The sequence below is a fragment of the Lynx rufus genome, unplaced genomic scaffold (genome assembly GCF_022079265.1).
Source record: "Lynx rufus isolate CCGP_SWC_20201006 ecotype Redwood Valley unplaced genomic scaffold, mLynRuf1.p SCAF_5, whole genome shotgun sequence".
Classification (NCBI taxonomy): Eukaryota; Metazoa; Chordata; class Mammalia; order Carnivora; family Felidae; genus Lynx; species Lynx rufus.
The window spans coordinates 4,172,618-4,185,166 of NW_025814867.1; the positions used below are offsets into that span (position 1 = coordinate 4,172,618).

General features: G+C 47.1%; 1 protein-coding gene across 6 annotated transcripts in view; it reads left to right on the top strand.

Annotated features, from left to right (window-relative positions):
- The window catches only part of ARPP21 (cAMP regulated phosphoprotein 21), a 155,648-nt gene that overhangs the window by 100,870 nt on the left and 42,229 nt on the right, over positions 1-12,549 (top strand). For all 6 annotated transcript variants that reach the window (XM_047099154.1, XM_047099151.1, XM_047099155.1 and 3 more), the window contains one exon: positions 1,517-1,643. In XM_047099154.1, the coding sequence (XP_046955110.1) occupies positions 1,517-1,643 (127 nt within the window). The remainder of the gene's footprint in view (positions 1-1,516; positions 1,644-12,549) is intronic.

Below are 12,549 nucleotides of genomic sequence, written 5' to 3' on the forward strand. Positions count from 1 at the left end.
TGAGTTCGAGCCCCGCGTCGGGCTCCGTGCTGACAGCTCAGAGCCTGGAGCCTGTTTCAGATTCTGTGTCTCCCTCTCTCTCTGACCCTCCCCCGTTCATGCTCTGTCTCTCTCTGTCTCAAAAATAAATAAACACTAAAAAAAATTGTTTTTAAAAATCACAGCTCTCAAACAGGTGGCTTGGAAGGTTACTCTGTGCACGTGACACTTGAAGGCCGTGTCCTGGCGTGCCTCTCTTTACACTGTAAAGAAGCTGATACAAGAATGTTCAGAAGCCTGGAGATGAAAAAAAAATATTTCGGGTTCGTGAGAAAACAGCCTTAATATAAATGACCTGAGGCAAGCAAGGAAGCCTTTCCAAATCAAGAGACATTTGATTGGAAGCTTATTGGAAATAATTAGAACATTTTCAGCCATTCCTAGTCATTAGGAAGGGATGGTAGGTGACATAACAGTATTTTAAACATGGTTCCTGTTTTCAGATAGAACAGAAATTCGTGTGGATGCTGGCTTTGTGCCGATCACTCTGCTTTGATAGACTTGACCGTATTTTGCCACACCATCCACTGCTTCTTTGGGGCTGGAGACGAGCAGTTTTCATGTCTCGCCTGTGTTTCCATTGGAAAAAATGACTCAAGTTAGATATAATATTTTTTGAAGTTTTATTTATTTATTTGTTCATTCATTCATTCATTTTGGGAGAGAGAGTGAGCATGAGCAGGGGAGGGGGAGAGAGAGAGAGAATCCCAAGCCAGGCTGTGCACCGTCCGTGCAGATCACGACCTGAGCCGCAATCAGGAGTCGGGAGCTTAACTGACTGAGCCACCCAGGCACCCCTCAAGTTAGATTATTTAATATTTAAAACTACCATGAACTTGCTGTTGTCGTGGATGACTGTTTCGTTCACTCTTCTTTTCAGTTTGAAAACACAAAATGCAGTGTTTTGAGACAACATCCACCGTGTTGCCCAGGACTAGGTCAGCAATTACAGCAGGACTCAGCAGGGACGGCTCAGCTCTGCGGCCTATGGGGGCGGCTTGGCCGAGGCTGGAACATCCAAGATGGCCTCGCTCACTTGCTCAGAACATTGGTGCCGCCTGGCCGCCGGGGCACCTCTCTTCTCCTCATGGCCTCTTTCTCCAGCAGAATAGCCTGGACTTCCTTTCCTGGTGGCCGGATGCCCCTCCCGTGTGAGCAGAAGCTTCCAGTCTTCTCAGGCATCAGGAGTCGCCATTTGTGCCTCACGGCGTTGGTCAAAGCGCCTCACACAGCCAGCCCAGACTCGGGCTTGGGGACTAGATGTCCCATCTTCGCGAGAAGAGTAGCGGGCACCCGGCATGCAGCCCAGGGGGAAGTGTTTGGTGGCCATCTGTACAATCGACTGCGATCAGGCCGTGTCCTAGGGTGACCGTAGATTTTACGTCAAGAAGGGTTACTTTCCGTACAGTTCTCGTCCGCTGTGGGCTTTCTCTACGTACGGTTCTCATCCCCGGTGGTTTTTCTCTTTCTTCCACAGATGCCCGTCTATTATTACCCGTCCGGTCAGTACCCTACCTCAGCCACACAGCAGTACCGGCCCCTGGCCTCCGTTCAGTACGGTGCTCAGAGGGGTCAGCAGATACCGCAGGCCGCACAGCAAGCAGGTACGTGGCCTCTCGTTTCCCACCTCCTCCCCTACCCTAGCGATGCCTGCCCGTAAATCTCTCGCCGTCCTCTTGGGACGAGTGTCCACGCTCGGCAGTTTCAATCCCCTCGTTTCCCTCACCCAGAGAAGATAACGGGGCGTCGGAGGAACTCTGGGAAAGTCACAGGCACGAGAAGGTGAAGCCCAAGTCACGCCGTTGCCCCAGACGTGCATGCTGAGCGCCGTCTCCACAAGTTCTTTGTGGACCTTCTTGGTTTCTTTCAAAGCAAGAGTGCCAACCACGTCCTTAGCTTCCTAGTTCGTGCCTTTCCTTGCTTGCTTTCTTTTTTTTTTTTTTTTTTTTTGGTCCTTTTCGACTCGAAGACAATCCTTCCGCTGTTCCTAGGGCCAGGGGGATGACATTAGCTTGTTTCTCTACCTTCCTCCAAAGTACCGTCTGTAGAAGGCGGCCCCGGACCTCGCAGCCCGTGTCACCCGATGGAAGTGACACCGTGCGTGGCTCGCTTTCTCGAGGGCCACCTGCCTCCCGCCCAGAGCTCGGCAGCCGCTGTGCAGTGGGAAGGGGGGCCGATACACTGTACGAGAGTGAGTAGCAGGTCTCACAGTGAACCGGTCTCTTTCCCTACTGTGTCACACTCCTGATGGCGTGCCGGTGCCCAGACAGCAGCAGGAACCCAGCAGGGCTGAGTGGCTCGTACTGGGGACGGGCTGGGGTCCTTCCTGCTGGCCGCTCTGCAGGGGACACTGCTCATTGCCACGCCGAAGACCACCTGCCCGGGGGACTCTGCCTGCCGTAAGTAGGTCGTGCCAGGGCGCGGGCTCCCGCTGCCGCTCCTGATCGGCTGTCCCGCCGTGCGACGTCTGTGCTCGGTAGAAGGCTGTGCACATGTGATATGTACATATACGTGCGTGTGGTATGTGCGGGACGTGGACGGTTTTTATAAGCTGGTGGAAAGCAACGCCCTTGCCAAGGATTAACGCCAAGAACGGGCACGCTGAGACTATGAACGCGGACATGACGAGCGTCTTGTCAGATTGGAGAAAGAATTCAGTCCCTCTGTATTGGAGCGAGCGATGCGTTCTCTGATTTGTCTCGCGGCCTATTTAACGTCTGTGGGAGAAGAGTTAGGGAGACGTATGGCAGCCAGCCAGACTTCTTCTCGTTTCAACACTGTATTCGTTTAGGGGAAAAAATCTACATTGACCTCTGAACTGGCTTTACGTTTTTCCTTTTTTTTTTAATGTTTATTTATTTTTGAAAGAGAGGGGAGGAGAGAGAGAGAGAGAAAGAGAGAGCACGAGCAGGGGAGGGGCAGGGAGTGAGGGGAACAGAGGATCCGAAGCAGGTTCTGTGCCGACAGCAGAGAGCCTGATGTGGGGCTCGAGCTCATGAACCGTGAGATCATGACCCGAGCCCAAGTCGGACGCTTAACCAAATGAGCCACCCAGGCGCCCCTATGTTTTTCTAATAATAACACAAAAACGTTACAATGATTAGTTTTTTTGTTTTTTGTTGTTTTCAAGCATTTGGTAATGTTTCCTCTGAAGTGGGAAAATGTTCTAGCTCTGTCACTTGGTGGTAACTATGCCATCAATTTAGATATATACTATAGTAACGTGTTGCTTGCCTTCCTTCTGCTAATGTTTGTCAGAAAGTTAAGCTGTGACCTCCTAGCTGCTGGTCCGTGGGTCCCAGTGAAGTTTTCCTTTTGGCTGCCAATCCCTGTAGGAGAGACATTGACGTCCATTGATAATGATTGGCTAAATTTTAGTTTACTGCTATCGTTTGGCAGTTTTCTGAGAAGGTGTGTGAGTCTTGCATTAGAGTATGTAGCTCCTACACAGGAATGCGGTTACAGACATGCTAGAACCTACCAAGCCGGAAAACCCCAGGTTTGGGTGAGGGGCTGAGAGAGTTGGATGAATGAATGTGTTCATCCGAAAGCAGATTGAACCAACCCAAGTAGATTTAAGACAAGCCTTGGGCTTCCCCTGACTCTCCCCCATGAACTTTATTGGTGAGCGTCAACACCAACGAGAACGCTGTGACATTTTTTGTCTTTTTAAAAACACTGCGGGAGGATTTAGGGGTGCGAAACCTCCCCCCTCCCCCGCTCACCATCTCAGAGAGACCTGACTGGCCCCAACTACATCCCGTGGCAGCCTGGTGACATTGACTTGTCCCGTGCCCCCACATCACCGTGGGGATGCCACCCCCCCAAGGTGAGGTCATGGCACCGTAATTAGAGAGGTGCGTTTCAAAGGGGTATCCCGTTCCCGATAGAAGTGAGTGCTTTGGGCGGCAAAGAAGTGAGTGGAGCTAAGGTGGCCTGTGGGGACTGGGGAGAAGAGAAAAGGGAAGTGGTGCTGCGGGAACAAAATCCTCCCCGAAGCGACATCATCGACATACACACGTGGACTGAGATGTTTACGCTCCTAGCTTTTGAGACCACCACACCCGATATCAGCCTAAAATCTCAATGCAGTTTCCACCGCGGTGTTGTATTTACTGAGGGTCTGGGAGGTCGGACGGTGTCCCCTGACCTCACTGAGATTTCGCCTCTTCTAACAAAATTCCAGCTCATGCAATGGCCTAAGCCATTAGGCCAGTCACGTGACGGCACGTGATTACAGCCACGTGGCCTTTTGCTGAGCTGAGTGACACCAACAGAGACTTCCCAAAGGGCCCTGGAGGTTACTTGGGGGAAGCAACTCCGTGTGGATGGAATATCTCATGGAGGAAAGAGCCTCTCTGGATAACTGCCAAAGCTGTATTTCCTGGAGGAGCTTGGAGAGAGGGCCCCTCTCTCTGTAAATCGACCTCGGGACCAGGTTTGGGCTGGCACCATCCCGAAGGGATGCCCTGACTAGCTCTCCCTCCCGCCTCCTGCAGTCTTGCCTCCTGGGTCTGACCCTCTCCCACCTCCCACCTCTAAAGGCAGCATCCCATGGTGGGGCATTAGCGTAGAGCCAATTTATGTCAGTTATAACCAAATGAGATTTAAAAAAAAATTTTAATGTTTTTATTTATTTTTGAGACAGAGAGAGACAGAGCATGAGCAGGGGAGGGGCAGAGAGAGGGGGAGACACAGAATCCGAAGCGGGCTCCCAGGCTTCGAGCTGTCAGCTCAGACCCCGACGTGGGGCTCGAACTCACGGAGTGTGAGATCATGACCTGAGCTGAAGTCCCATGCTTAACCGACTGAGCCACTCAGGTGCCCCTAACCAAATGAGATTTTAATCCCGATTTGCTTCGGGGCAGTGTTCTTCATCTTTATTTAATCCTAGTGAGAAGTGTCTCTTCCTTGTCCTACATTCTTGGCCAAATTGAAGTCTCTGTAAGTCAGTCAAGTCACCACATCTTTCCTAGGCCTTAAAACTACACACAGTGAATTTTTATAAAGTAAATTGGATATTCTGCAATTAAGTAGGACATTTGAGTTAGCCTGAGGCCCAATAGGGGGACATAAATTCCTCCTGGTGATTTTGTTCTCTTTTCCCTACCAGTGTCTGATAGAGATGCTAAGCATCTAGAAGAAGGAGCCTACGCTGGTTAAGTGTTATAAACAAAGGGCATCAAAGTCAGAAATTTTGGAGAAATTGCATGGTAGATTGAAACAGTGACATCTGAATTTGGTAGCTACATATACAAGGGAAACCAAAACCTTAATATAGAAGTGTCCCTGGGGTGCCTGGGTGGCTCAGTGGGTTAGGGGTCCGACTTCGGCGCAGGTCGTGATCTCACGGTTTGTGAGTTCGAACCCCGCGTCGGGCTCTGTGCTGACAGCTCAGAGCCTGGAGCCCGCTTCGGATTCTGTGTCTCCCTCTCTCTCTACCCTTCTGCTCGCACTCCGTCTCTGTATCTCTCAAAAAAAAAATAAACGTTAAAAAAATTTTTTTTTAAAAAAAGAAGTGTCCCTAGTGGAAAAATAAAAAATCTACTGTCAACTTAACATTATCAGGTACCCCCAACAGTGAAGGCAGATAATTTTCTTTATGAGGCTCTTGTTGATGACCCGAAGCCATGTAGAAAGGCTGTTATCAGGTTAGAGCTAAAAGACTGTGGTTTTCAAATCCTTCCGGCTTTGAAAGACTTGAAAGTGAGGGCATCCGTCCTACCTGAGAACAGATCCCCCCCCCCGGGGGGGGGTAAGGGGGGGAATACTGAGATGAAATGCTGAGGCATAAGCCTTACATTTCTTCATGCTTTAGGTTTACGTAGTCGTCAGTTACCATATCGCTTTGAGTTAATCCCTGTGTCGCCATGGTTTTATTCTGATTCAAACACATTTTTAAGGCCACAAAAAACGTTAGTAGTAATCACAGTTACCATCAGTTAGGCCTCTAATGGGCTCGTTGCTGTGCTCAGTTATTTACAAACATGGCATTCTTTCATACCCACCACAAATTTACGAGGGGAGTACGAGCTGTTAGAAATACACTGTATAGAAATACACTACTTGGGTCCCAAGGCTGATCAGATCGAGGAGAGCGCCCAGGCTTGGCCGGTTCTAAGGCTGCACATTGACCACTCTCCCGAAAGCACATAAACATAGCTTACTAGTTCTGCCTTTATTTACTGTCATGGATGATGATACAAGAAACAAGCATCCTGGAACTGAACCAGCAGGGCTGTGTCAGAGGCAGACGTTTAACTGTCCAAGTGCACGGGCTGGCTGGTATCAGCACACGTGGGGACCTCTGGGTGTTGGCCTCCTGACCCACCATGGCCTTTCCTCTTCCTTTGCAGAGCTGGTCACTAACACCAAGTGACAGAGCACGGCTGAGATTTATGTGTGGATCACACAGTGGAAAGAGAGAGAGGGGAAAAAAAAAAAGAATTCATCTTGGATCTTGTATCCAACTCCAAATTCCCTTTTCGCTGAGTTTGACTAAGAAGAAATACATTTGATTTCTTTCTCCGCCCTCCATAATCTTGAACACAAGATTCATAATCTTGAATCTTGTGTTCTACAAGCCACAACAATGGGCTTGTAAATTCCTCTGTCCTTTCATAAGTGGACGTGTGGGGATGAATGCATCCTGATTTGGGTATCAGAAGAATAGTGGCCGCATAAAATGAATTGGGGAGCAACCCTCCTCTTCTGGTTTGTTTTTTTTTTGGAAGGATTTCTGTAAAAATGGGGCTGAATCTTCCCTAAATGTCCGATAGAACCCTCCAGTGACAGTGGCTGGGACTGGGGATTTTCAGAAGCATTATATATATATATATATATATATATTTTACTTTTTATGTGAATGTGATTCCTAGAGCCTTTTAATTATGAAATTTTTATGATTATCAGAGTATTCAGGCAATCTGTCTCATCTTTGCTGACTTTTGGTCTTTTGTGGTCATCGAGGAACTGGCTGATTTCTAATAACTTGTTGGATTTATGAGTGAAAAGTGCTCAGTGGCATTTCTTTATTATCCTCCGACTGGCCGCAGAACATGTTGGGATATCCTGTTTTCTTCTTGATATTGGTGATCTTCAAATTCTCTCTTCTTATTTTTATAAGTCTGGCTGGATGTATCAATTCTGTTGACCTTTTCAAAGAACTACCACTTTGTGGTATTGATTTTCTCTATTGTTTTATTGTTTCGATTTCATTGATTGCTGGGTTGTTGTGTTTTTGTTTTTTTTTATTTTCTTCCTTCTGTGCATTTTAGCTCTATTTTGCTCTACTTTATGTAGTTTCTTGAGGTAGGAAGTGAGATTATTGATTTCAGACTTTTCCCCTTTCTCATGTAAGCATTTAGTGCTACGGGTGTCCTCTGTAGCCCTGATTTAGCAGAGTACCACGTACTTTTATGTGCTTTATTTGCATTTTCATTCATTGTATGTGTTTTTTCTTCTCTTTGAGATTTCCTCCTTGGTCTGTGGATTATTTAGAAGGGTTTTATGGAGGTTGTCCTGTTGTATTTCTGTTACTGGCTCTAGACTGATTCCATTACGGTCAAAAAACATACTCTGTAGATTTCAATTCTTATTAGATTGTTCACGTCGGGTTTACGGACCAGGATATGGTCTAACTTGCTAAATGCTCCACACACTCTTGAAAAAGCTGGGCATTCTGCTGATGTTTGGTGCAGTGTTCAGACGTGGCAGTTACATCCTGTTAGTTTATTTCATTGTTCCGATCTTCTATATTTCTGCTGGTTTTCGGCTTACTAGTTCTCTCGGTTGCTGAGAGGCCACAGTCATGACTCCAACTCTTAAGAAGTTCCTACAGTCCTGACATGAATCTCAGGGCAAAGGTTTCCCTGAGGTCCGAGCATGCAGGGGAGACTTTGAAAGTTATTTGAAGCATGTTTATGGGGCACCTGGGCGGCTCAGTTGGGCGTCCGACTTCGGCTCAGGTCATGATCTCATGGGTCATGAGTTCGAGCCCCGCGTCGGGCTCTGTGCTGACAGCTCGGAGCCTGGAGCCTGCTTCGGATTCTGTGTCTCCCTCTCTCTCTGCCTCTCCCTCACTCTCTCTCTCTCTCTCTCTCTCAAAAATAAACAAACATTAAAAGATAAAATAAAATAAAATAAAATAAAATAAAATAAAATAAAATAAAATAAAATAAAATAAAACAAAGCATGTTAACATTTGGGTTCCCCGCCCCCCCCAAATAAGAAAGAAATGTTTCATTTCCTTAAGAAAAGTTAGAAATAGTCTGGAAAGGAAGGCCCTGGGACCCGTGGGTCCGGGTCGGCTGTTCCTAGACATGGTGCCCGCATCCCTCTCTTCTCCGACTTCCAGCACTTTGCCTAATGCCCGTGATGATACTACCTTCGGGTTAGCTACAACAGTAATGTAGATGCCTATCTACAACAGACAGCCCCACAGTTCTGCCCTTCCGGGAGATCAGGAAAGTCGGGATTCTTGAATGTCGGGAAAGTAGAACCATAGGAAGATAGAGAGGCCGTGGAGCAGAGCAGGAAGGGGGGAAACGCAATGCTTGAGCGAGCCCTGAATCCGTTTAGGTTCTAAGGGCAACCGATCCTTTGGTGTCGATTCTGCAAACTGAGGGGATACGGGTCGGGTCGCCTCTGCTTTCTCGGTGCCTTTCCTGCGCCCCTCCCCCGCTCAGGCTGAATGCTTCCTTTGTGCTAAACACCGGTTTCGTGGAGTGCTTTCCATGAAAATGTTTCACTTTTGAAATGATAGCTCAGGAGGAAGCCGGGGAAGGGAAATCTTCAATAACGCATCCTGCGGGGCAAAGGCCCAGGCAGCTTTTGTGGGGCTTTTCCTTAAGCCTGTTTAATTTCCTTCTGCTCTGGTCCTGTCCAGGGATCTGTGTTGGGTAAATGACGAGCCAACCCACCTTGCAAAGCAGAACTGGAATCCTTGCAGGAGACGGTGGCGGGGGGGGGGGGGGGGGGTCTTTAGAATTGTTCGAGCTTCTTCACTCACTGTGCCACTTGTGTTTAACCTAAGCCTCCCTTGGACTTTTTCTTGCACTGTGCTCAACAGCCGTCACGAGGAATGCAGAGTAGGAATAGAATTTAAATGCTCCGTTTGGTTACGTGAGACTGAGGGTCAGCCTCCCGCCCCATGGGGAGGCTCTCTCGTCAGAGCCAGAAAGGGGGCTTCTACCCCCTCAGTGTTTCCAGATTCGGTGACACGTGTCGGTTGCAAAAACCCAGCAAGCTTCCTCAGTCTGGCGGAGTCTGACTTTGAGAGATTCTGCCCTTGGGTCTGATCTTAGTACCACATACACGGCAGGCTCCAAGGAGAACATGCAGACAAGAGTATGATACCTTCCAGAAAACTTGGAGATGTGTTATCACCCCTCCCCTCCCCCTTCGTGAGACAGAAGTTGGAGCTTCCCCACCTCTCGGAGTAGAGAAAACGGACACAAGCCTTGCAAACAGGCTTCCCGCTGTCCAGTGAATCAGAAAGAAGAATGATGGATGCAGATAACGAGTGTCTGCAATGAATTCAAAATATATGTAAATAAAAGGCACACAGAAGAACATCGAGGGGGGAGAAAACCAGGTCAGGGCATGTAAATCCTGTTTGTTTCATTTTGCTAACTGATGATCGGAGAACAGCATAGTCCCGGAACCTTTGGGGACACCCTGACTTTTAGGATATAGATTGCATTGATTCGAACCTCCATTCTACATAGGCAGGAAACCTTTTGTGTGTAGAATTGGGTGGGGGTTAGCCCGTCAGAAATACTAACTCTGTAACGGTCCATTGGATTTTTCTGTGCCTCTCTGGATTCCTGGGAAGAGCTTGGAAACGCTGTTCTCACTCCCTCACATGGTGTGGGTGTTACTGTACCCGGTGCTCCCTAAAATTTAATGAGCATGCATTCCACCCGGGATCTTGATCAAATGCGCATACTGACACAGTAGTTCTGGGGTGAGTCTCGAGATTCTGCCTTTCATGCTCACGCACAGGGGATGCTGAGGCTAACGGTCTGTCATCTGGGGAGCGGTGTCGTAGCTAGCAAATTTTTAATCGTGGCTGGTCCGTGCTTAAGCTGTTGTAAAGGGACGGAACCTGCACAAATTCACTCTACAGCTGGATGTTATTTCTATTTTAGGCAAAACTCTAATACTTCATAGCTATCCTATGACTCTTAGGAATTATAGCCAGTGAGTGTTTAGAATCAATGTGCTAATGTGTACAGATCCAAATTTTGAGATAGAAAGTAAATACAGCATGATTCCACTACCCAGTGGGAACTCTTAAGTGCTGAAAGAATGAATAATATGTGTACCTATTTTATATGTTTTTGAGAGACAGAGCATGCTCATGAGTGAAAGAGGGGGGTAGAGAGAGCGAGAGGGAGAGAGAATCTCAAACGGGCTCCGGACCCAGTGCAGAGTCGGACACGGGGCTCGATCTCATGACTGTGAGATCATGACCTGACCCAAAATCAAGAGTCGGATGCTCAACCAACTGAGCCACCCAGGCTCCCTGTGTACCTGTTTTCAAGTTAACGTGCACACAGAGGATTAGGTGTGTGTGTGTATGTGTGTGTACATGTGTGAGAGAGAGAGAGGGCAGAGAATGTGCGAAGATTTAAAAGGCTAAATGGGACCTTCTCCATCATCCATTTCAAATAGGAGTAAGAGCAAAGCTATAGTTAAATGTTATGAAATCAAATAGAAAGACAGCCTAGGGGCACCTGGGTGGCTGTCGGTTAAGCGTCCAACTTCGGCTCAGGTCGTGATCTCGTGGTCTGTGAGTTCGAGCCCTGCGTCGGGCTCTGTGCTGACAGCTCAGAGCCTGGAGCCTGCTTCAGATTCTCTCTCTTTCTCTCTGTCTCTCTCTCTGCCCCTCCCCCCGCTCGTGCTCTGTATCTCTCTCTCTCTCTGTCACACAAATAAATAAACGTTAAAAACAATAGAAAGCCTAACACGCCGACCCACATCAACAAACAAATACATATACATTTTTCAAAGTTTGGACATTTGCCCAAGGAGTAGGTCACAGACTCTTTGGGCCACTTTCAGGGGTAAAATATGTTCGTATTTTCGTGTGCTTAGTGACTTGGGAATTTCTATAAATGTAAAGTAACCACGTTCTCATCAAAACCCATTTCCACCGACTAACTCTGAAAGCGTTCAGGTGGTAGGGAATAACCAGGCCCTGAAAATCTACTCGTAGCATCCTTAGTTCAGGACTCTCCCTCCTTCCCTTTTGAGTGTTTACCAAAGGAGTGGGCACGGCGGTATCTGTGGTGGAAAGACGTAATTGTCCGTGACGCATGCGTATTTGAAAACAGCCGCAGCCGCGGCTCCTTTCCTGATAGGTCTGCGCAGAAGTTCAATGAGCAGTAACATACGAGCCTCCTTTTTCCTTGTAGGAGTCCTGTTTGTGTTGTGATAGAATATTGTGCATATGAACATCTCCTAGTAAGAAAAAAAGATTATTGTCTCTTTAATGTTGTTCCGAAACACGTTTGGGATGGCGAGAAATGTACCTTGATGGAGTCTGTAAATTTTTTTTAACCGGAGCACTTGTGTAAAGTTGACAGTGAACCCTGTATTTTTAGCTTGACTTCTTCGTCAGCATCAATGCAATAGGAATTTTATCTGTGAAAAAGTCTTTCTCTTTCTTTGTTCTTAGGGTGCTCCTCACCTTGAAAGAATTTAGAATACCAGTGGGACGAGTAAAATACATTAATCTCTAGGTAGTGGGATTTTCTTTTTCTTTTTTTAAGTTTATTTATTTTGAGAGAGAGAGGGAGAGAATGGGGGAGGAGCAGAGAGAGAATCCCAAGCAGGCTCCTGGCTGTCAGTGCAGATCAACTCCGATCAGCACAGAGCCGGACCCGGGGCTCAAGCTCATGAACTGTGAGATCAGGACCTGATCGAAATCCAGTCAGCTGCATTTAACTGACTGAGCCACCCAGGCACCTCTGCGTTCTCTTTTTTAGTCTTCAATCGCCTTCCCCAAGCTTGATGCTTTTTAAAAATATTTATTCAACTATCCCACGTAAAATGCACATACATGTTAATGTTTAAAACCTGGTAAGTCAGATTATCTATTTTTTAGATACATTTTTTAAAATGTATAACCAATAATCACTCAGAGAAGCAATGCAGAAATTGTCACACTTGACCCCTCTGAGGTAGCCATTTGTACCCTTGGGGGTGTGCATTATTATGTTCCTAAAAGCAGAGGGGGTCAGTTATCAAAGAGTTACACGAGGATTTAATCGTCTGATTTCTGTTAACATCAGTGGAAGTCACATGGATAAATCCTCGTGGAACATGCTGTTCTGAAAATATGAGTCTGGAAAAGGTTTCTATGGAAATATTCATGTGTTTCGTTCATTAATTGGTCTCATTATTCCATTTACTGAAATGGGAATGAGAAGCTGGGGTTATGGGAAAGGATAACATTATTAGGAACAATAATAGGAATTATGCTATTTTTCGGTCTGAAATCTT